The 26,608-nt window shown below is 38.1% G+C and overlaps 1 protein-coding gene across 8 annotated transcripts in view; it reads right to left on the bottom strand.

The window, feature by feature from the left end:
• The window catches only part of LOC125226829 (ral guanine nucleotide dissociation stimulator), a 43,431-nt gene extending 18,051 nt beyond the window's left edge, over positions 1-25,380 (bottom strand). The window contains exons 1-2 of one of the 8 annotated variants that reach the window (XM_048130945.1): positions 12,218-12,519; positions 8,823-9,118 (exon numbers count right to left, since the gene is read on the bottom strand). In XM_048130945.1, coding sequence (XP_047986902.1) covers positions 8,823-8,999 — 177 coding nt within the window. In that variant the 5' untranslated portion in view covers positions 9,000-9,118; positions 12,218-12,519. Of the gene's footprint in view, positions 1-1,354; positions 1,494-8,822; positions 9,119-12,217; positions 12,520-24,963 lie in introns of those variants that run through there. The other 7 variants (XM_048130946.1, XM_048130947.1, XM_048130952.1 and 4 more) reach the window with 7 other exon arrangements.
• Positions 25,381-26,608: the final 1,228 nt, after the last annotated feature.

Here is a 26,608-nt window from a genome sequence, read left to right as displayed (position 1 = left end):
TACCCGCGCCAACCCTCGGCTAAAAATACTTCCCACGGGGTAGTCTGCAAGTCTGGTGCGTCACACACGTAGGAGACCGAACTACGTATAGTTATTTTCTTCCCTTTTTAGGGTTCCGTAGTCAACTAGGAACCCTTATAGTTTCGCCATGTCTGTCTGTCCGTCCGTCCGTCCGTCCGTCCGTCCGTCCGTCCGTCCGTCCGTCCGTCCGTCCGTCCGTCCGTCCGTCCGTCCGTCCGTCCGTCCGTCCGTCCGTCCGTCCGTCCGTCCGTCCGTCCGTCCGTCCGTCCGTCCGTCCGCGGATAATCTCAGTAACCGTTAGCACTAGAAAGCTGAAATTTGGTACCAATATGTACATCAATCACGCCAACAAAGTGCAAAAATAAAAACTGAAAAAAAAATGTTTTATTAGGGTATCCCCCCTACATGTAAAGTGGGGGCTGATATATTTTTTCATTCCATCCAACTCCAACGTGTGATATATTGTTGGATAGGTATTTAAAAATGAATAAGGGTTTACTAAAATCGTTTTTTGATAATATTAATAGTTTTCGGAAATAATCGCTCCTAAAGGAAAAAAAAGTGCGTCCCCCCCCCTGTAACTTTTGAACCATATGTTTAAAAAATATGAAAAAAATCACAAAAGTAGAACTTTATGAAGACTTTCTAGGAAAATTGTTTTGAACTTGATAGGTTTAGTAGTTTTTGAGAAAAATACGGAAAACTACGGAACCCTACACTGAGCGTGGACAGACACGCTCTTGGCCGGTTTTTTTTTTCATTGCAATCCTAATGTGTGATATATTGTTGGATAGGTATTTAAAAATGAATAAGGGTTTACTTAAATCGTTTTTGATAATATTCATACTTTCGGAAATAATCGCTCCTAAAGGAAAAAAAAGTGTGTCCCCCCCCTCTAACTTTTGAACCATATGTTCAAAAAATATGAAAAAAATTACAAAAGTAGAACTTTATAAAGACTTTCTAGGAAAATTGTTTTGAACTTGATAGGTTCAGTAGTTTTTGATAAAAATACGGAAAACTACGGAACCCTACACTGAGCGTGGCCCGACACGCTCTTGGCCGGTTTTTTAAAAAGTATTAGCTTGAGTATGACCTATTATAACTAGACAATAAAAAGGACATTATTATAGCACCATAATCAATATAATCATTAATCAGTTAATCATAGAATCAATAATTTTCGACCTTCTTCTATTCGATTCTTTGTAGAACCGTTTTCAGAATCAAGTCAATAAACTTATAGAACGAGTTCTTCACACACCTTAAAATAAATTGCAACAAAGGTTGCTTTATGAAACCCATATAAACATTGTTTTATGAAAACACTTACACAACTTTTGATTGCCAGGTTTTTATATGATTTCACTCCCATCCCTTAGAAACAGTGATAGGTAATTAGATATCTACTTAATCTCTGTCGGAAAAATATTAACACGACACTTGAATAAATCAATTTAAACCCACCACAAATAAATACGAGCGTTCAATAGCAGTCTTCAGCGTGAACTGAAATCCATTTGCATTATTGAAACCTTTAATCACTCCGTTAATGACAAATCAGGAAAGCATGCATACCTACATAATAATACGACGCCATTTAAATTATCCTTGTTTTGACGGTGGTACCTACTCTAATAACTTACGTAAAATAAGGATAAATACATTAAATACGACTCTTTATATCATTGACGTCAAAGAGCATTATTAAGCTACACCATTGAGTGACGTCATTCATACCCTGACTTCGCTTGAAACTTTCAAAGTACGAATACAAAAGAGCCTAAAAAGTTTAATAGGTATAAATAAGTATGTAAGTAAGTACTATTTAAGCTCATATTCACACTAAATGAACCTCAATTTCAATATACAACATGTGAACAATCTTCTGCAGATAAGATAACCCTAAGTACCCTAACCCATCGAACCCTATTCAATAGCATGAAATGAATATATGAATCTCCATATCATTGAACTTACACGTACATGGCCCTGAATAATTTACAGAGCCGATAAGTAGCTTAAGGCATTAGAAATGAAGAAAGTCACGTTCAGTAAAGTTGACAGTCTGAGGGCCTATCGCTGCCGTCGGGCGTGACGGACGCGCTCGGCCGGCGGCGCCGCGCCCTCCTTGCCGACAACGGCAACCCGGAATATTCCACACCAACAATGCCTTCAACACTAGACAGTCTTCTATTCGGCAAACCTTTCAACTCCATGTAACTATAGACTTTCCGTTCCATTTCTGTCCGACCCACCGACATGTCGGTCATTCCTTTCCTTTGGTGTTAGGTTTCATAAAGAAACGCCGAGTAAACACACCCGTTTCCTTATTTGTAAAACGACATGGCTCTCAGTCAACGCTCTTGACGCATTGCAACACTTGAAACATGTTCTAGGGTTTACTTAGTAAAAACTTGGCTCGTATATTAAATTTCCCAGACATTGCTAAGTAACGAGTTCTAAACTTTTTCAAATATTACCAGACATGTCTCCATTAAAGTTAAATAATTTTTAAGCAATTACGAATGAAATTACTCGTCATTAGTGGTTTAATTTGTCGACATATGGATGCCGATAAATTCATTCTTGGGACTATTTCAGTCATCAAAATGATGTTCAATCGATCTTTACTTAGACATAACTTGGTTATTGACAGGCCTAAGAAAAGATGGATAGAATGTGTGAACAATGATATGAGAGTGAAAGGTATTAGTATTGAAATGACGGCTGATAGAGAGCAATGGAAGAAGATGATCTGCTGCGCCGACCCGACCCCAAATAATGGGAAAAGGGCAAGGGAATGATGATGATGAACTTGGGTATTGACTACATGATACCTATTTTGTAGCAAAGGCAATGATTTATATATAAAAAAAATGTTAAAAATACTAGTGAACAACAATAAGAAGAATCGCCTCAGTGTGTGACTCAGGGCGAGGAGGTTCACGAGAATTATGGAAACAACATTGATTTCCTTTACATGAGCGTGACACTGATTACGCACGAGTCACACTTGCCTTTGTTTGGCCAACAATCAAAGCGGAATAATCTAATATTCTAGATTAAATTCGCGATAATGCGATAATGTAAAAAAGTAGATTTCAATTTCTGATAGTGATAACAAATGGTTATACATACACATACTTATATCATATGTATATTTATAACTTAAACTAGTGCTTTAAGTATAGGGTTGGAATGGAATACAAAAATTTTAACAACAAAAACAAACGATGCAAATAGATACTACAATAATAGAGAATTAGTTGCTCTACCACATCGCATGTAAATTCGAACCAAAACAGCAAAAGTTGAACGCGCCCAGAAAGACCCAGTATCAAACAAAAGAAATATGGGCTGCAAAAATGATCTGAATTCATTAATTAAATGATGTTTTTTACAAAATCGAATGCGCAAAATTTTCTTTGAAGAAAGGAACCCATCGTCACCGCTCCAATGTACGAGTACCTACCACGAGAACAGTCAAATCAAAATTAAAATGTTGTAAAAACCCCGACGACGTAGTGGACCGATTTTCATGAAACATGGCTAAGAACACTCCCGACTAATTCAATTTTCAAACAAAAAAAACTAATTTTAAATCGGTTCATCCGTTCGGGAGCTACGATGCCACAGACAGACACAAACAGACAGACACGTCAAACTTATAACGCCCGTTCTTGCGTCGGGGGTTAAAAAGAAGGTTGGATAAAAATCTGACACACTCATATGGTTCTAGAAATAAGATAGTGTCAGGTCTGCCAGCGATTTTGCGTCCTTAAATATTTTTGTGCGATGTTATTGCCCGCGAGTGTAGAACGGCCATGGCATACATGTATGCTAACTACGATATATCTCTGAAAATCATGTTGATTGACGGAGCATGAATCGGCAATAATTAATTAAGACAAGTGGAATCAAAGTCAACCTCTGGGCGAGGTGAGGTCGTCGGCCGCAACACCTCCGCAATCGATACTCATCGGCTTCGAGCATCGGACCGAGTCCGACCAGCCGCGGAGCCGATGCCCCGCTATGACCTAATGGTTTCTTTTCACCTAGACTAGATTAGTCTAACTAGGGCTAACCGCACTTTGTTGTTACGATACCAAGACAAGTTTGAAGTATCTTAATTAGATCAAGGTTTATTGCCTTTGATTCCCGTTTCCACCCAATCATAATCAATAAGTGTCTGGGGCGAGCCTGCTTTAGGAGGCTATCAATTTTATTTCATACTAACCTTTGCTTTTTTTTTAGTAACTGTACTGTACAGTCTATAGATATAATGTAACAAGAAACCATTAGATACAGTACTTGCCGCGGACCCAATATAGTGATAATGCTTATAATTGAATTGTTTATACCTAATTACCTACCGTACTCAGGTTTTTAACTAATACAAAAAATATTAATTAGCTGTATTTTAAATATTGACAATGTAAAAGATTTTAAGAATTGAAAAACCGTGTAAAACAAACGATTCTTAAATTAACAATATTATGTAAGGTGATTGCTGAGTTTGGATAGGATTAGAGTAGTGAATAGTGATACAGAAAATAAACATTATCATAAAATTACTGTAGTTGCACTGTACGTATTAAATAGGTTTTCATAAAAGTCATAAACAATTCATTCCCAATACAGTTATTGTATCACTCAACGATCTTTAAAATGAAAAAGGAAATTTGTCTTATCCTCGTTGAGATAGAATCCGGTGCGCTGGTCAGGGCCGCCGGTACAGGTCCGGGCCCGCAAAGCAGGGGCTCAAGGGCGCCCTATATTTGCGGCCCTTGAGCTCCTTCTCCTTACGCCCTTGACAACCTTCGCCCTAGATACGAGCATATGACAACCACATAGATTGTAGGGTGTGGTTATTAGTTAGATTCCTATTCACAACTTTTCTTCATATAATTGAGATTTCGCGTAACGTACTGCAAAGCCATTTTCTCGATATTCAGTCGTAGGTCGAATATAGGTTTGCTGTGCGATGAAAAAATATATATAAAATGGCGTTAGATCGTAGATAAGAGGAACACAATAGCATCCCCTCGGAGCACTATAATTACAGTGTATGCGAGTAATACCTATGTACAATAGGTACTATAACGACGCAGGCGCGCAACATAAATTAAATAGACAAGCATTTAACATAGCCATAACCTACTAGAATAGACACTGACATAAAATGGCATGTTTGCTCTCTATGCAGAATAATAAAAGGATATTATACGGACTGAAAGGTTTGGAAACCTGCCAAAAAGCTAGAGAAATCAGAGGAACACGGGAGAGGAGTGAACGAACTTTAAATCTAGCATTACTTACCAAACGTTCGCTAAAGCGGCCGTTCACCCCGCATCTCCAATGAAAATTCCATTTTACAAATGTTGGCGGGTTAATTTGCACGTGAATGTAACAAACGACATTATACAGATAAACAAATAGGATGCTAGACGAAACACTATACGATATTAGAAATCTTCGAGGATTTAATAAGAACTTAAGAAGTAAGAAATATGATGACTATATTATGAATTTATGATTATGATGTAAAACGCTTTGTATCTTTCCCTTTAGCCTAAAGTCAGTTCAACCTTACTTGTCCAATATAGTAAACAAACGAAACGTCAAATATGGTCAAAGACAATCACTAGTGACTGGAAGTGTCGATGAAATGATGTATTAACGATAATTTCGCTGCTGACGTCATCAGAGGATTTTCAATTTTACGTCACACAATATCTATGTTAAAACCAAAATTTAATTCTTTTTCGTCACATTTGCAATAATCCTGTGAAAAAGGCTTGTCTCACTTTCGCTTTCTTCAGAAACATGATTAAAATCGGATCACGGGTCTCGGAGTCATCGGTGAACATAAGTACCTACATAAAACATTTATAAACACGAAACTGAATACAGGATCTCCTCCTTCTACGTAAAGAAGTCGGTTAAAAAATCTGATAAATTATTGTAGTTAATATGTCCATAACCAAGTACACAATTACACATAGGTACACATTGCTTTTAATGAGCAAGATCCACATCAAATCCGTACATTTGTTGGAGTCCAAAAGCATATTTATTTTTCCGATTGGGCGACAGCGTCGAAGTTCGAAGTACGAGTAACAAAGTTATCCGACTTGAATTCCTGTGTGCATGCACCAACACCGACGCTCACATAACTCAAGCCTTGACCCGGATTGCTAACGAAGTCAAGATACTACACAGTAACAGGCATGCACTTCATAAAACAAACCACCGTCTTGACGAACCACTTATTTTCAGTTTGTTAGCAAACAACAGACTGATGCACAAAAGAATAAGTTTTATGTCAGTTAGTTGTCATCACACAGTTAGTCAACACTTGAATCAGCACAACTTACAAGAATGCGCTGAATGCGGCACCTGCGTACTTCATACAACTTGTAAGGGATTCGATCGATTTGATCAGAATTTGAAGATCAATTGATGAGCCGGCGAAGCGGCAATCGTCGACACGAAACGCCGACAGAAATGCAGTCTGGCTATGTCGCACCAATACGCAAGAGCGATAGAGATAGATATACTAGCGTTTCGTTTCGTGAGCGTTTGTGCATTCGGCTAGGTACCCAGATATTGGCGAAATATCACTCCCGGCTGGACTAGCCTTAAAAAGTATATTATACATTACAATTCTAAATAAATTGACCACCACTTTTTTCAATTAGCTAAGAAGAGATGTTAAATGAAAAATGAAAGCACCTAGAAAGGAATCATAATAATGTATGTAGGTAACTAGGTACGCAGTATAGTCACCACAAGTGGCCCATAAATCTAAGCATGACCGAAATTCGTGTTGAATAGCGGGTAATATAGTAAACGCGTAAAGTTGTAGAACAAATACTACTTATGTTATGACTAACTGGCTGGATGTCGGTATAATTCACAGAACACCCCACTAGAAGCCTAATGCAAGCGATATTGTTCGAGACGCAAATCACCAATCCTTGCGGGGTGAGGCGGGCGCGCACGGTGCTGCCATTGGTCGTTTCAAATAATGGCGCGCCTTTACGATTAGCAATAGGGATGGGAATAGGACATGTCTATTATAGACAATGGTACCGGTACCAGTCTGTGGTGAATTTGTTTTGCAACAAATTATAATATTATAATTAAATTATAATAAGGCCTAGTTACCCTTCGGGTTGGAAGGTCAGATGGCAGTCGCTTTCATAAAACTAGTGCCTACGCCAAATCTTGGGATTCGTTTCCAAAGCGGACCCCAGGCTCCCATGAGCCGTGGCGAATGCCGATGCCGGGATAACGCAAGGAGGATGATGATTGTGATAGCACCTCAATAAAAATCATTCTAGTAACTAATAACTATACTGTGCATTTTTACTTACGTTTACTAAGTTAAATTACCAACTAAATATTCTAAACTAATCAATCAACTAAATAACACTACAGACTCTACAGATTCTAGATAATTATTCACAATTACAAATCTGCTTTCTTTTATATTTCATAAAATGGTAGCACATGGTACGAACGGTAGTACGAAGTTCCCGCAACAGACATAAACTAACATGGCCCCATCCCTAGTCGTTTACGTGAAAGGGATAGCATATCGCATTGTTAACTAGGCAAAAAGGGATGGACGCGCCTCGGCGCCACTCAGTACAACCATATTGACCAGTATAAATGAACTCCGCGGATAATAAACAATATTCAACAAAATAATTAATTTGACTTAACTGTGGAATGTTATTCCATCTTTTTTATATGTAGAAGTGTTAGAAGACTTGCCACACCACTTTATGCTGCAAAAGACCATTGTTTGCAACCAAATTTGATTATTTAAGATTTTTTCCCGAGCGGACACGAACACTGTTAGCGGGTCGTATACTTGAGCGCTACTGATCGGTGTCGCACGCGTTCAAACTTTTATAAACCTGATTTGTCGTATGCTTGGTGACCGCGAGTCGCCCTGTAAGGGCCGTCTTGTTGTATTGGTCTGTGGTATAATTACAAGGAGCCCATAGACGTGTGAATGAATCATAGTCTGTGAGACATGAATGAATAACAACATTTTTTAAATAAAATCGCACATATAAGCACCATCACTATCCAATTTATGCAAACAAGAGCAAATATTTGGAAATAAAATGTCGTCATCAATAAGTATCGAATTCCGGTCTACGACAACCTTATCCATCTTTTCGACATTGACACTGTCTGACTTGACAAGATAAGATACTTTAGATACTTATGAAATGAAATGAACATAAATGATATATCCCTATAAACATACATAGGTGAGAACTAACATAAGGTACAGCGGGGCAAATCTCGATTGGGGGGCAATTGTAGTAACTGATCCATTTTTTCCATTATTACACTGATGTTGAGATCTACATGTATCCACTGAACACGCCTACCATATTTAACCGATGGACACTTTATTTAATAATGCAAACATTGTAAAACATGCAAAAAAATGGACCAGTTACATTTGCCCCCCAGTCGAGATTTACCCCGCTGTACCTTACCTAATTTGTAATAAGTAGGTATATACATAATTATTTGGTCCAATAATTTTGTCTGATCAATCAACGATGCAGTACCGACATAACGCGAAGCCCAAGATTACGATGCAACATTAAAATAATATCTATTACCGGAACAAAGCACCCGCAAAATTTTTCGCAGAAAAAAACGAGGGAGGGAGAAGCGCACCCGCAAAAGAAGTGCGCGTAAATTGCAATTTGATAAAATATAAGTATGAATGTTACTTGTGTTGTGTGTCTATCATTGCTAGTTACCTTGACGTACCACCTCGTCTGCGACTTTCTGTGCCTGGGCCGGCGGCGGTCGGGGCTGCGCGAGTCGGCGCGCTGTGCGGCGGGTGCGCGCAGCGCGTGGCAGCGCGCCGCCAGCGCCTTCGTGCGCTCCGCCAGAGAGTGCCGCAGCTCGCCGCCGCCGCAACCCCGCACCAGCATCTCTCAACCGCCTGATTCTTTCACTTCAATGTCCTCCTCGTCTACAATGCCACTCATTGCGGATAACTCAACAAGACCGCTTGTAAATTTGTTTATATTGTCCGCTGACGATGACGCCACTTTTATAGAAAATAATCGTTGTAATAAACATATAGATCAATAGTCAATGTCAAAAGGTAACTCAGTCGTTGTTATGGTTTTCAGATCTTTCGATATATGTACTTACATAAATAATTGAGAAGATTTAGCTAGCGAAAACAGATTGAACCATTTCATTAAGACTGTTTAGCAAATACGGATCATTCATCTAATTGAGCGTCACAAGGTCTGGGTTGAATGATAAGGTCGAGTTTCATTCTATTTATAGATAGTCCCTGCAGTGACTAATTTACCGAAGAGCTAATGTCGGTTGACGAATCACGAGGGGACATCCTACTATCAAATAACAAAACAAATCCTTAATGCTACTATATAACAATTCACAGCTGTTATTTTCTTTGACTAATTTTCATACTTCTATTGCTAGGGTACTTTGCCCGTACCCCAAAACAATGCATTAAGTACTTTAGTTGCCTCCAGGGAGAATTCAAATAGCTTAGCTTATAACAGTCGTCTTTTAGGCCACGAGATTGACTCGTCTAATCTAATCCAATCTAAAGGACATTGAAGGGACAATCGTGTCCAGCGGCAGCACTTGAGATAAAAGCGTATACAGCTGCATACATTGCTGTGTGTTGTCCTTCGCCACTGTTTTTCTAATCGATTCAGCTATTATGACAGTTTTGTAGGTACAATATATAACGTGATCAATGCAGTGCTACGAGTATACTTACCTGTATATTTGTTCCCGCCTAATTTATAACACAGCAGACAAGAACACATAGGTACGTGTTCGCTTGCCACCTACTTCATTATGCATCCAACTTAGGTAGGTATTTCATTCTTCACCATAAATAATGGTAATGTATGCATTCCACAAAGGGATGTCTTTGTACCCCGGATTACAGCAGAGCACGTTTTACGCTCCTTCGCATGACGCTTTAAAAATTCTCCTGTAACGCAGGCAACTAAACCTGAGCTTATGTTGTCGTTGTCGTTAATGTTTAGATTCTCATAAACGTCGGCGACTTTACTCATAACATGTTGTCTTATGTAATAAAGTTGATAGAAATCTGTGATGTAATTATAATGTTTGTTTAATAGCGGTCTGACGTTCTCTCTCAACGTTATCTGGCGTTTAGAGACTAAATATCTGGGCGACCGAGCTTCGCTCGGTTCTATTTTAATATATCACGTCTTTAGATAAAAAAAAAAACTCTTATAAATACAAAAACAAAAAAAAAAGACAAAAAACAAAAACTTAATTTTTGACCGGGATTCGAAACCCTGACACCTACGATCTATCTGCGTACATTAGACCGACCTCGTGCGACTGAGCTAAGCGGAATCGATGCGCGCGCGGCGAAATTAAGGACCATATTTTACGTTTACAAATGCGAAAGAAAAACTCATGAAAACTCGAAAATTCGCGTTTTCCGGGATCTAAGGCTACGCTAGATCGATTTTTCCCCGAAAACCCCCACAAAACAAATTTCAGCGAAATCGTTAGAGCGGTTTCCGAGATCGTCGGTATATATAAATAAATAAATAAATAAATAAATAAATAAATAAATAAATAAATAAATAAATAAATAAATAAATAAATATACAAGAATTGCTCGTTTAATAGTATAAGATGAAATGTTCGCACACGTATCCGACAAGCTATCTAGCCGTATAAGTGGAGAGGTGGCTCATGGCTGGTTGACAAGTGAGTGAGCGTGCGGACTGCGGAGTAGGTCGATATCTGACAAGGAAATTGGATAATTGAGGAAGGGAGCGGCTGGCCGCCGCGGCGACCAACTACATGCTCAGTCCTACCAACGTCACTCACCGTCGTCGTCAATTGGTTGAATAATGAATGACCTCAGGTAGTTACAAATTTAGAAATTACCTATTTGTAGGTAGGTATAACATTAGTTTTATATAGATGAATAATTATCTGTTCCAGACAAAAGTTTAATTTAAAAATGACGAAAACCTACGTAATTGACATCTATGACATGATAGGCAACATTAATTATAACTATAGAAATAAGTACATTTCACGTAGGTACATCTAGAGGTAGTACCTGTCAAGGTTCCGATCGGTAGTTAACTTGTTCCAAACACTTAGTCGCAATGCATTTACTTAGTTATATATTTGAAAATATTATTTGTTTTATGATATGTATGATGCTTGTCGAAAATTTAAACCGTAGCCAGGTGGCGACCACAACTTCATTTGTACGACCGGTTGGAGTTCTGATTATAGCTCTTGTGAATAGAGCACAAAGTGCTTTTTGCCAAATTTTGGCGGACAGGTGACAGGTGGCGTGCAGGGGATTGTTCGTCAGGTGTGAAAGGGCCGAAACTTGTATATTTTGTTACCTGAGTCTTTGTTAAAAGTCCCGTAATAGTTTTTTTTTTCTTTCTTGCGTATGCTTCGAGTTCAGAGTACACGTAACTATAAATTCACGAGGCACTTCAAATGAAACATTTCCTCTGTAGCTAACAAGCGTCTTATCCATCTCGTTGCTAATCAAAGGCATTACGTATGTCTTGATATCGTTGTTTACTTTGTTCTGACAAACATTATGAATCAGCTGTCGTTTGTAGCGTTAAATCATTAAAAAGTCTTACTCATACTGCACTTATTCACATAAATAGTCATTGTGTTGTGTTGTGTTCATCCGACTTCAAGAAATGAGATTCTTAATTCAAATTCATTTTGTCTGTTACCGATGTTACGTTTTCATGTGCCGGATATGAACTGATTTGAATAATCACATTATCTCTTTGTAGTACCTACCTAGAGTGTATATCATTTCTGGTTCTGGTGGAGTCTTGATTTTAACAAGGTTGTACACTTCTTGTAGATAGACAAGGTACCTATGCTAGCCTTTCACTGCACACCGACTCTCATTAAATTTAGATTACCTAAACAAATAATTTCAGTTTCCTTTTTGTGTTCTATGTTTTTATTGGTTATAAAATAGAATGAAAACCGCTCAAAACTGAAACAGTTCCGATTTTTTTTCCAAAAACCATAACAACATTAAATAATTAATCGTTCTTTTTTTATAAATTTTGTGTAAATGTTTTATTAATAGTAACTACACTTGACAATGACTACTTACCTACGGTAATCGCAAGGTATGCCTACAGACTAATTACCATGTAAATTATTCTCCGCGCAAAAAACACCGGCTCACTTTACAACAAACACTAAAACCGTGCGACCGGTCACTGTTCATAAACACACTGAACTTCATTAATTCAAAAGAGCATTTCGCATTCGCACTGGGAATGAATGTCAGAGATGTTAATAAAATTTTTAGCGCGAAACGGAGTTGAGTGTTAAATAAAAAATAATAAGGGAGTGAACGTTGACAAGCCCTTCCGAACGTTGCGCTCGGCGCGCGTCGTCTGAGGCTCAGCCGAACAGTCGGGCGCTTCGCATCGCCGACTCGACAAGGAGCACTGGCTCAAGTCAAAACTACGCATGTGCGGGGTTTCCATGGCTTTTCCAACGGTGTGGTGTGGTAATGCCATGTCTATACGTAAATATGCGTTTGCGGTTACAGTTCAAATTTAAAATTTATAATTGGTTTTGATCGGCTCTACTACTTAGTATGTACTTTTTATTGATCTGATAAGTTGATAACATTACGAGTACACATTTATTATCATATCAACATATGGTTTAAATGACTATTTGATTCACTTCCTTATCACTAACAACAATGCAATAAAGTTTTTCCTGAAATATACACTTGCAATTTTACCATCGACAATACTTAATAGAAATTGGATATTAGTGATCGATCATAACATAACATTCATAACATTGGGGAGAATTATGTTGCAGATTGCCATGCCATTTAAGCCAAACAAAGTTGTCAAAAATGACATTGCCGGACCAGCTTAGGCCGGTAATGTTACACTTTTTTTGTGACAGGGAATTGCGAGCCTCGTGAATGGACGTCGATCTTGGTACTCGGTATCGGTAAGATAAGATTGATTTTCAGGCTTTGATACTTAACATCCACTTATTGCATTGTAATAAGGCGAAAAAGTGGATACATCTCTTTGTAGTCGACTGTACGGAGCTGAAACCAGGACGAGGTGTGCACAATAAACATGTATGGAGCAGGTCAGACGGTGGAGACTTGACTCCCGTCCCGTCTCGTCTACTGCTCCTCTAAAACTGGAAAGAGATATTGGGGGCTCCTGGATCGACGAAGCGGTCGAAGCCATCCGACCCGTTCTGGAGCGATGGGTGAAAAGAAAGAGCGGTTCCTCTCCTTTCACCTTGCCCAAAATCTCTCGGGGCATGGTTGCCTCGGAAAAGCTAATATCATTGCCATGACTGCGGCGATGACTCCGAGGACACGGAGGTCAATGGGACCCGTAGCAACATCTACTGTAATGAGCTTCTTAAACGGCGACCGTAGTTCCATGTCATATTTGAAATTTACCTACCGGTTACGATGCGAATGCGAAATTTTGTTTTTCTACTCCCGTGTTGTTATTCGTCATTTACAGTGTCGTGCATAGATCGTCAAAACCCTACATAAAAGATGCCCGCCCCCGCCCGGCGCCCCGCGCACCCACGCATAAGATATAGCTCTTAGAGCATTGTTAGGAAGCCTTTAAGGGATATAGCGTGGGTGCGCGGGGCGCCGGGGGCTGGCGACGTCGCGGGGGAGTGCGAGCGACAGGGTGAGTGCAGGAACAGAGGGGAGGCCGACGCGTCAAAATACAGGAAATAGTGCGAATTTCACGAAAGTTATTCTAGAAAACTATTAAAAAGTAAGTGCATGGTCGTAGAAAAAGTATTGTATGCAACGGTGTTCAACTGAGTCAAAAAATACTCGTGGCGTCTTTATTAACAATTTTCGGCTTCGCCTCAAATTGTTACTCACGCCACTCGTCTTTTTTGACCTCACTTAAACGCCAGTTGCATAATAGTTATTTGTTATACAAGGGGGCAAAGTTGTATTTTAACGCCGAGTGTGGAATTGAAAAACGAGCAAGTGAAAGGATTCTATAGTTCAAGTTAGGTTTGAGAATATTGGGTTGGCACAAAAGTAATGACACACTCTACAAAACTCTATACATTTCCTTTCTTATGTTTATTGTTTTCGATAATATTCTAGTATGTTGTAGAACATTCTAGGTACTTCTAATGAGAGGGTATACGGAGAGGGTACTCCTCGAATCTGAAAGGCATACATATGGTGATTTTTGTGTTTTTAAAGGAACAGCATGAATTTAGGCACGGAACAGTGACATTTGGTGCAGTGGAACTGCTGATGATGGCCAGAACGGAACTCTTCAAATCTGAACGGCACGCTTATAGTGACTTTGCTATTTTTATAAGAACAGCGTGCACTTTCGTCCAGAACAGTGACAATTGGTGCAGTGAAATTGCTGATGATGGTCAGAACCGAACTCCTCAAATCTGAACGGCACGCTTATAGTGACTTCGGTATTTTTATAAGAACAGCATGCACTTACGTCCAGAACAGTGACATTTGGTGCAGTGGAACTGCTGATGATAGTGAGAACCGAACTCCTCAAATCTGAACGGCACACTCATAGTGACTTTGGTATTTTTGTAAGAAAAGCATTCATTTAAGTTCAGAACAGTGACATTTATTTAGTTATGTTTGATAAGCATATTGAGTTTTCAAGTCAAAGTTTGTCCAGCTTCGATTTCTTATAATATAATCGGATTCATGAGGAATTGAGGAAACTCCCCAAACCTTAACGTTATACGTAATTCATTTGTGTTGTCATCTAATAATTAAAGCATTAAAAGCAGTTTTAAAAAATTCTTACACATTTCTACATAATCCAACATTCGCAAGTAGCTTTCACCAGAACCCGAAAGGCGACGGTTTTTTTTTCTTAAAAATTATTAAGTGTAAGTAAGATAGTTGAAGGAATGGAGGGTGACATAGGCTACTTTTTCTCTCTTTCTAACGCAAGCGAAGCCGCGGGCAAAAGCTAGTATGTTATAATTGTATTTGACTATCAGTAGGTAGGCGTTGAATTGAACAATATTGTTTCCAGCCTGAAGAAAATGTTAACTATTTATTTTAATTAGGTACTAAAAGCTCGGCCACACATGCGCGTTTTGAGAGCGTGGGCGGAGCGTTAGCGGAGCGTCAGCGGAGCGCATTGATAGCGGTGCGCCGGACGAACGCTGGCGTTGCGCCCAGCAGACGCCGGCGGGAACTAACGAGCGCGGATTGCGAGCGGAATGCGCGCGGATTACGAGAGAAACACCAGCGTTCGTCCGGCGCACCGCTATCACTGCGCTCTGCTAATGCTACCCATAGAACCATTTCAGTCGCAAAATCTTCAAATTACTTAGTCACTAAATGTCAAATGTGACATAACGCGTGGTAATGTCGTGCACACAATGTGCGGTCCTGATACAATAACAAAATGTAGTCGACGTATGCACGCTTTACGGTAATAAAACGTGTACAAATTTTGACTGCTAATATCACTGTCAGAACGGTTTCTTACTTTACTTTGTTAGTCGCTTATGCACACATGACGGTAACAAAATTTGTACGAATTTGTGGCTGTCAATGTCACTGTCAGGGGGTTTCTAACTACACTTTGTTAGTCGCCGTACGCACTCATTACGGTAACAAAATGTCGATATGCTGTTAGAAGAAGCCATTTTGTACTTTAGGTCACGCGTGTACTTAAGGACCATTTTGCGACCAATTTTCGACTGTTTTTTACCTGGAATATTTCCCAGCCTTAATCCATATGTGCTTGTGCACGGGAAAACGTCCCACTTTGTCGATATGGAGTTACGACTAGTTCCTAATATTACGGAACATAAGCTTTCTTTTGGTGAAAAAATCATGTCTATGTGATATAGTTATTTTTTTTTAATTCTTTAAGTTTGCAAAAGTGAAAAACCTAGAATTGAGAAAACGTTGGTTAAAGTATGGGATGGTAAAAAACACACTTGTAGTGTGAAGTTATGGAGTGGTAGGTATCTGGGTATCAAATTAATCGTCATACTTTAGGGATTTCGAATAAGTCTAAATCATGTATGTAATCATAGTAGTTTTAATGTTACGGAGACTTAAACATAAAAACAGAACAAAAATATCTCAACGTGAATATGTCTATTTTTTCCAAATTAATAGCACAACATGCAGTTTTATCATTAAAGTTGTATTTATAGATGTATTCTCATGCTAAAAAAAACCGGCCAAGAGCGTGTCGGACCACGCTCAGTGTAGGGTTCCGTAGTTTTCCGTATTTTTCTCAAAAACTACTGAACCTATCAAGTTCAAAACAATTTTCCTACAAAGTCTTTATAAAGTTCTACTTTTGTGATTTTTTTCATATTTTTTAAACATATGGTTCAAAAGTTAGAGGGGGGGGGACGCACTTTTTTTCCTTTAGGAGCGATTATTTCCGAAAATATCAATATTATCAAAAAACGATCTTAGTAAACCCTTATTCATTTTTAAATACCTATCCAACAATATATCACACGTTGGGGTTGGAATGAAAAAAAAATCAGCCCCCACTTTACATGTAGGGGGAGTACCCTAATTAAACATTTTTTTCCATTTTTTATTTTTGCACTTTGTTGGCGTGATTGATATACATATTGGTATCAAATTTCAGCTTTCTAGTGCTAACGGTTACTGAGATTATCCGCGGACGGACGGACGGACGGACAGACAGACATGGCGAAACTATAAGGGTTCCTAGTTGACTACGGAACCCTAAAAAAGTAGAAATAATTCTATGGATGCCCTTAGTCATTATATTAAAAAGTTAATAAAAATATAATTGAAAATTATACTATTAAAAAAATACAAATTACCTATGTATATCAATTTAATAGTTATTTGTTATACAAGGGGGCAAAGTTGTATTTTAACGCCGAGTATGGAATTGAAAAACGAGCAAGTGAAAGGATTCTATAGTTGAACCACGAGCGAAGCGAGTGGTTCGAGAATAGAATCCTGAACTTGCGAGTTTTTTAACACACGAGAAGTAAAATACATTTGCACCCGAGTGTAACACAAAACTTTTCCCCTCACTATAGCGAGGAAACTACAACGCAAAAAATGCGTTTCTCACACTGCTTCCAGTAGTTCCACAGGTGGTAAACTATCTTTATTACTAGATTCACCTATTTTTATCAATTTTAAAGCAGTTAATTTGACTTTATTCACTAGTGGATAAAATGCGTTTTTACCCGCTGCTATTAAAGGACAAAACACGTGTTTCCGAGCTAGTGAGGGGAAAAACATATGATTACTTAAAAACACACTGATCAAGCATATAAAGTATGAAAACATCAAATATTAAATGAAGTACTTTTTTATGCAAATAAAGTTTAGTGATTTTCTGTAGGGAGCGTCCCACTTTGTCGGTTTACTAAACTTTAGTGCTTGTTCAGTGAAATACATGTGTGTGGTATATGGTATATGAAACACATTTTATCTATGAGATAAAGGTTTGTTATTATTAACATAATAGTCATTGATACTAATGTCGTTTGTTTGATCTATTTTTACGGAATTTGAACTGAATTTATTTTCGACTTAAGTTTAGTGACCCACTTTGTCGGTCTAGTAGCCACACGCTGAAAATTGAGTACAAGTATAAAATCAGCTTTTAAATCATAGCTGTCATGTTTTTCGAATTAGTATCCATGAAAATGTTTCTGATAATAATATATTTTTAATTAATAAGAGTTTTTTAAAGTCTATAATCTATAATAGGTAATTAGGTATTAGAGTATTAGTCATATCGAAATAGACGAAATATAACTTTTAAATAACTGTTTATTATTCTGTATTTATTTTCATGGGATTTTGTGACCAGATTCTATGATAAAGGCACTAAGTCCGCCATTTGTACATTTTTATTTTATTTATGTGCAATAAAGTTTAAATAAATAAATAAAGTAAAGTGTTATTGTCGAAACAGTTTTTGGATTTTTTCATAAAGGAGTTAAGCGCCAATAGCGTGTACGGCACTAAAGACTAACCTGACTTGCCCGTGATTCTTCTTGTCCTAAGCCTTATCTCGTCATCTGGGGTCGGCTCTCCTTGACCGACTTACTTGACTGTGATAATTTTCCTAAAAGAACTAAGTGTTTTCACTTTTGCGTTTTCTAATAACATCGCGAAGGTTTACGGGAGTCGTTCAAATATGACGTAAGTAGATTTATTACCCCCTCCAACACCATAGTCAGCAAAAGTAAGCATAGCTCTTACTCGATCCCCATGCTTATGTAAACATATTACGTAATCATCATCTAGACCCCCCCCCCCCCCTACCTCCCATGGAATGAAATAAATTATATTTTTGACTGAAGGGATCCATATAACCATTTCTGTCTTTTTAGCTTCAGAGTACTGTTTGTATTAAAACTGCCAATGTCACATACATGATTTTTACTAATTTAAATCCTTAAAGTGTGGCGATTTATTTGATACCCATCACTCCATAACTTCAAAGTACAAGTGTGTTTTTTGCCGTCCCAAAGTATAGCAGTTGTCGCTTTTTCACTTTTGCAATATTTTAATACATTAAAAAAATAACTATTGGACATACAGACATAATCCTTTCACCAAAAGATAGCCTAAGTTTTGTTATATTACAACTACTCATTGAAAAAGAAGTTTTCCCTAAAACAGTCAACAAGTATGTTTTTTATGTAACCGACAAAGTGGGACGGTCGGCACTTAACTTTGAGGCCCTGAAAAGGTGCTTAAATTTGACATTTATGCACCGGCATCAAAATAATAACTTTATTAGAGTCTTATTAATCAGTTTTTATTGAAAACCGATTTTCGGTAGGTTATGGCAAATTTCACTAAACTGCCCATAGCTCCGTAACTAGAACCGATAAAGTGGGACGATTTACTAAACTCACTCACATATTTTAACAATTTTATTGGTTTTCTAAGCATTATATTTAATATTTCAGTATCACTGACTTCCGAGCCAGACCGGTCGTCAAACGGTCGTAAACTGAGGTAAATTGATGGCGCGTTGATAAATTTAGACTTATTTTATGAAATCACTCGAGCAGTTTAATTGCCCATGGTAATTAACCCACATTATAACACAATTTCAAATAATTAATATTTATCTTTTGCAAATTCTTACACCATTACGTTTTAATGTCATGTAGTTTTATTTATTTTCCATTCTGAGGTCTCTGACAGTTCGCCATTTGAAAATAATGAAATGAACGAATAATTTTAGGAAAACAGTCGCCAAACGGTAACAATTTGTGAACGGGTAGTGCACAGTTCTGTGACCAATTGTGCCTAGTTACCAATCATCCCCATTTGGGTAACCTCGACTAAACGACGACCATACTGCGACTAAGAATTGAGACACGAACATCTGTGTTCACGCAAAATATCCCGATTTGCGTAGGAACTAGGGTTTGCAATCCGGATATTCGAATATCCGAATTATTCGAATATCCGCCAATATTTTTATCCGAAAATATTCGAATAATCCAAGTGAAATTATCCGGATAAACGGATAATTTCTATAAACATTATTTTTTATTTATAAGTAATATATTTAATAGATAGACGTCACTGAAACCAATGTCGATCAATTCTTAATACGGACAATGTTATTGCTAACAAGTTAACACCTATTTATCTTCAAAATCAAACTAATATTTACAAAACAAAGAAAGCATTCGTGGACAAGAAGTAAGCAGAATGCCTCACCCCACGCACTCAGTTTTTATCAAATATTCGATTAATTGGATGATTTAAAAAAACAGAAAAACGTTCAAGTATTATTTTTTAATATGAAACGTTACCCCAACCTACTTTCATTACTGCTAATAGATAACGTGAAGTTATCTGTAAAACCGTACTTAATAAGGGAGATTTATACCTATATTTCCTGGTCCCTTGTTTTTTTGAAATTGAAATTTAGCGCCTCACTCCGAATTTAGCTGTTATCAGTTCCATGGCAATTTAGTACGCCAGAATTCCCTCCGCTTCACTTAGAAATATAAGGCATTTTCCTTTTAAGTCCTTAGTTACATTCATACACAAAAATCGGTCTAATTACTACTTATACTTTGAAATCTTAGTCGATCTACTGATCAGCTTGGAAACTAAAACCCATCAAATTGCTGCCGAGCAATTTGAAGCGTTTTGGATTTGAATATTTAAATAAGTTCGCCTTTGTACCTCCTCCTTCTTCATTTTTTTAAATTTTATGTCTTGTATATTTTATGTTGGTGGTACAATACTTATTTATCGCCTCTCCCCTTCCATTGGTACTTTGGTACCAGCCACTGTGCAACTAAGGTCTAAAATGATCCACACCTGGATAGGAAGTGTCTTCGACTAATTGGTCTTCTCTTTTTTTGGTTATTCTGTTTTGAACTTTACAACAAACTGCCAAAAGTAATAAAAACTGAGACCAACTTCAACACTTTCCGTCGCAAAGTAAAACAGCTACTACTTGACAAGAGTACAAGACACTTTATAGCATAAAAGAATACCTAAATAATACCTATTAATATGCCTAGCCATGTTCGTGACTTCCAATTAATTATTAGTAAATTATATATGTATATTAAATGTCTATATTAGTAAGTTATAATTCTTAGTAAATGTGAACCTAACTAAAAAAAAAAAAAGTTATATACCTACTTGTAAGATTGTTAGCTTTTAATGCGTACCTAGTGTACCTGCCTTGACGATCTCTTTATGTGTGCATGTTTTTGTTAGTTTTTAATTAAAAATATGTATGGATTTTGAGAAATAAATAAATCTGAATCTGAACGAGTACCTATGCTCAGTTGCTCATTCCTGTTCTAAGACCCTAACCAGGACGCTTTTGTTTAGAGCCTACGAAAAGAGTTTTCAACTTTTTATATTAAGTATCCGATCCGGTCCAAGATGGCATCTGGTACGGGCGTAGGCATTTATGCAAATGACTAGTGACTACAGTGGTAGTATCAGCATGGGCAATTATGCCACTGTCTTTTAAGCCGAGACATACGCAATAATTACCTGTGTACATAAGAATATAGTTAGACAAACCCAAGGAAAGAATATCTATATACTCAGCGACAGTCAGGCGGCACTCAAAGCCTTCACATCGCCCAGAGGTGACTCTTGACTGGTATTAAACGGCATCCAAGCTCTTAACAAGCTTGGAAGGCAAAACAAGATGCAACTGGTATGGATACCGGGGCACGAAGGCTTCATTGGCAATGAAAATGCTGATGAACTTGCCAAGGCCAGGTCTGAAGACAACGTCACAAGGAACCATTAAAACGGCTATGAAGGACCATACAAAGGCTAATCGCCAAAAAGAGATGGGACACGCTGACTACACAGATTGTCGCATGTGCGGCGAAGAGGAAGAGACCGCCAGACATCTAATGTGTGAATGTCACGCCCTCGTCAGACAAAGAATGAAGAACTTTGGAGCAGGCTACCTAGTACCAAAGGACATCAGAGAGCTACCCATGAGCCTCATCATCCGATACGTGGAGATGGTCGAGAAGCTCCTGAATAGCTGAAGGATCTTAAGATCTAAGGGGTAATTGCACAAAAGATCCCGATGGGTCGAAGTGTATCCGGAAGGGCCCCGCAGATTTAAGATAAGATGAGTATCCGATCCGATCGAGCGAAGGACCGACTCCTATACATTCTCGAAATCATTCAAGGCGCCATCTTTGATTTTTGCCTTTGACATCCTTCCTATATCCGATATCGGAACGGATAATATGACAACGCTGTATCGCCTATAACCATCATCATATCTAATGATGTTGTCTCACGTTCCACTCTACACAAGCCATCCTCTCTACCATCCATTTCCAAGGTAAAGGTGTTGTCAGAAAAACTTCTCGTTATACCTAACACCTAACTAATCACTACTACTAACTGTCTTACATCGACAGCTCACTATCTGATTGCAAGATTCTAGTCATAGAACTAAAGATAGAGAGCTAGGTGTGTTTTAATTTCTACAGTTTGCTGATTTACGCAAAAAATAAATAAAAATGTAGGTAAATTTCGCATTATAGCGCTCATCTATCTCAGCCCTTATCAATTCCACGCTTATACGCACCTGTAACATTAATTTTGTTCCATTTAATAAATTATCCGAAATTATCCGAATTATTCGAATATTCGAATAATAAAAATTGTATTATCCGAATTATTCGAATACTAAAAATCCGTCGGATAATGCAAACTCTAGTAGGAACGACGACCGAAAATGGTTATATGGGTACGTTATCAAAACGCTTTATGTGTGGCGGACGCTTAAGACCTGTATACGTCGACATTTTTTATTTCGTTATTCGAATATTGCATAACAAGATTCTATTAATAAATTGTGCTTTTAAACGGAACTGAATGCGAAAGTGTCCGAAGGTCAGGTGGTTTCACTTACACTTTCTACAAAAATATTCGGCTTGGCGCTATACTAAATATAATAGTTAAACTAAAAGTATGTCTACCTAAACTATATGTACCTAAACCTAGGGAATATTTATATAATTATTTTAGAACATAGGAAATAGGTAAGGTAAGCTTGAGATAATAATTATCCACTACTTACTATCCCCAATTTCGGCGTTGTCAAGCAATTAGAGGTGTACCTACAACACTATTTCGCATATAGTCGGGATACTGATGACCTAGATATGAATAAGGTAGATAGAACGATGCTGTTGACATGAGCATCAAAAACACCGATCCTTTTGCCAATGCCAATCCTCCGGATTAAGATCATTAATGTATATTTTTGCCATCCATCTAGTCACACAAGTAGATATTAGAAATTTAATGCAGATCACATAAACTGAAAAGCCCATTTATTTTTGTTTAAGGTACAGCGGGCGAAATCTCGACTGGGGGGCCAAAGTAACTGGTCCATTATTTCCATGTTTTACAATGTTTGCATTATTAAATAGTGTACACAGGTTATACATAGGTATATGGTAAGTGGATCAGTTATAATTGCCGGTCGAGATTTGCCCCGCTGTACCTTACCTAGAAAATTGGAATAATGCCCACTTACTTTTTGTGATATAATTTACGTCAAAAACCAATTTATGTGCCAAAAAGAATTCGGTGCAATATCCGCAAAATATTTCAATCACTTGCTAGAGAATAATTAGCACAAACCCTCATGTGGTAGGTAAATACCAAACGGATTTGAATGGTATGAGCGCACGCAAACATTAATTATTTACAAACAGTTGCATTTTATAATGCGCGTTCGTATTTCTACGAGTATAATACCCGTGTTATGTTATGTAACAATAGTTAGATGAATTTGATATCTATTTAAAATTACTCATTCGATTTTTCATTTAAATAAATTGCTTGCTTATATTTAATTCTGCTCATAAAAATATTTACCTCAAGTTCAACATTTTGGACTTCCGAAGACTGAAAACAAGAACCCCTTGTTCACGAAAAGTCTAATAATTATTGATTAAAAATTGCATGAACCAACGGGACTCTTAAAATAAATAATATTTCGCTGTAGAAAATGATCCCCGTATTTCCAATATCTGCTAAACCAAATTGTTAGCTATATTATATCTAACTACCTATGTACCTAACTTGGCTCAATGGCCCAAACTGAATCGGCCTCTGAAGCTAAATCGTATGAAAGTAAATAATTGATGATACCACGGGATACTTTTGAGGGCTAAAATAGAAGTTCCGTGATTTTTATAAAAACCTACCTAGAATAGCGATTACGTCCCACAGGAGGGTAATATAACTAGTATACCCACGTAAGGAGTGTGTGATCGAATATGAGGGGAAATGTTGAAAGAAACTCATCTGAAGTGAACAACAATGGCAGAAACTGGAGCGCCTGGTGTTGCTGCTAGTGAGGCAACAGCCGCTCCCACGGACGCTTTCGTTTCGACACTCTGATATAACCAGCGATAGCTGCATGCTACCTACTATCAGCCAGTACTACAACTACGATACCAGGTAGCAAAAATACGTTTAGGCGAATATCATCATCATCCTCTTTGCGTTATCCCGGCATTTGAAACGGCTCATGGGAGCCTGAGGTCCGCTTTGACTTCTAATACCAAGATTTAGGCGTATTATTTGTCTACATAGGCGAATATGGATCTCTTATACCATGTACTACCTATACAAGTATACTGATAGGTAGGTATATGCGTAGAGGTGTTCTAGATCATATGACTCACGGATTTTTTGGGACGAGCAGCCCACACTACCTCATAAAATTATGGTCAGTGCTCCGGAGATGTGTTGATTCAATCTATTAATATGTTTGTTAATTTTACTTTAACACCTATAGCTATATTAAATACATGATTTTAGTATGCCTGTATCTTCAACAAGCTGGAAGCTTATAAATAGCTGATGCCAATAATGCCAATTATCCGTTTTCCATATGTCGCCACTGTCGCCAGTTACCACTTACCGGTAGCGGTAGGGTTAGGTATCTAAGTATGAACCTTGTGTCTTGTTTTGGAAGGCAAATAGTTACAAAATATGACTCTTCGTCATGAAGGCTTGCGTAAAGGTATGCAATGCACAAAATATTAAAGTAAATGTTTGGTTGTGGAATGGCCTTAAACGACTAACTAAGCGTGATGTTAAATTCGCACAGTAAAATCAATGATAAAGTCATCATTAAAAATAGCCAATACAGTTCGGTGCTTACTGCATTAAAGGCGCTAGTCGATCTCCGGTGCTCTCGTAACCCGTGTGCTTATTATATCCTGTTCCGATTTACATAACCAAGCAGGGAAAGTACACCCATACCGTACACGGACAATAACAAAACAAAACAGTGAATATGAAAGTGATATTACCAAGCTCTCGTCATCCTGGTTCATCTTTTTCTCCGCATGGTTCCCGTGAAACACCCGCGGCTACGCCACGGCTACTGTCCAGGTAAGGGACCACACTGCACCATCGCACGTCACAACAACACACCACATTCCATCACTGCATCCGCGTCCAACATATGATCGGCACTGACGTCACACGCTTTCTCGCAAAACACAAGGTTAGGTTCGCGGAGTCCCGAGCACTGCACTAAACATCGGATTACCAGTACACACTGATTTCAATTTTGATGATTAGTTTCGATCGTCGCGTGTAAAGGGAATGCGATAGTGACGCATGTAACGACTTTCGCGCACGAAGCAACTGAGTGAAGCGGGGCGTCGTGGCAGCGCGGGCGCACGCTCCACGTAACGGCACGAGCCCCCGCCGCGCGCCGCCGCCGCCGCCGCCGCCGCGACCCCGGCGGACCTGCCCTCTCGCACCTTGCCGCCGGGCACCGGGCGCCGCTGCCGCGCTGCCTCCGCTGCCTCCGTCAGCTCTTGCTCTATAAGTATGTATGAAATGAATGGGTGCAATTGATAACAATACTGATTGTCTTATCGAGATTGATACGGTTAATAATGATGATTGTTTTTTGACGCCATGCCAATGGAAATGAGTCGTGGGGGATCATGTCATGACACTTTAATTTACCTACAGTTTATATTTTTACAACATATAAATCTTGTCCCACTGGACCTAATTATTAAAAAAAATAGCTCCGAATGTCCTTTTTCCTACACATACCTTAATTTAAAAACCGGCCAAGTGCGAGTCGGACTCGCCCACCGAGGGTTCCGTACAAACTTTCTTTCAAACTACCTAGTAAAAATAATCTCATATTTTCATATAACTCTAATGACTTGACTAGAAGACAAAAGTATAGGCACTAATGAGTATTATTGTGTATAGCGCCATCTCCCGGTCAATTTGCTAACTAATTTGCGCGACCTGGTTTTTCAGGGATAATTCTTTATAATGTTAACCGATTTAAACAGTTTTTACTTTATTGGACAGAAGATGGTTTACGTAACCTCTCGTATTAATTTGAAGTACGATATACATCCGCAAGGGTGGGTAAATTGAAAGTAAAAATCTGAAAAGTTTTTTGTGAATTAAAAAAAAAGTATTCAAAATACAAACACGATTATATTTTTCCTGTAATATTTAGCATAAAACCAATGTTTACTAAAATTTTCATAATTTTTCGTTGGTAAACTTCGGAGATAAGGGGGGGGAACGGTATTTTTTTTTACATTTTCCTTCAAAATTCTTTTTTTTTCCACAACAAAAAAATTATAAAAAATAGCTTATTTACGTTCAATTTGAGCTCTTTCCAACGATACCCCACTTGACCTAGTAACTTGAAATTTACAGTTTGCCCCCTTTCATTTTGGCCATTTTCTACAATTAAAATTAATATATTTAAAAAAATTATACTTTCTATTTGTAGAGGTTTACAATGTTCATAACTATTCCAAATTTCAAGTTGATAGCATTAGTAGTTCTCGAGATATTTAGGAATGTGACAGACGGACAGACAGACGGACAGAGTCGCACCATAAGGGTTCCTGTTGTACCTTTTTGGTACGGAACCCTAAAAATAGGTAGGTACTAAATTTAAAAGAC

Source organism: Leguminivora glycinivorella, chromosome 6 (genome assembly GCF_023078275.1).
Source record: "Leguminivora glycinivorella isolate SPB_JAAS2020 chromosome 6, LegGlyc_1.1, whole genome shotgun sequence".
Taxonomy (NCBI): Eukaryota; Metazoa; Arthropoda; class Insecta; order Lepidoptera; family Tortricidae; genus Leguminivora; species Leguminivora glycinivorella.
This window is presented reverse-complemented; position numbering and strand designations above follow the sequence as displayed.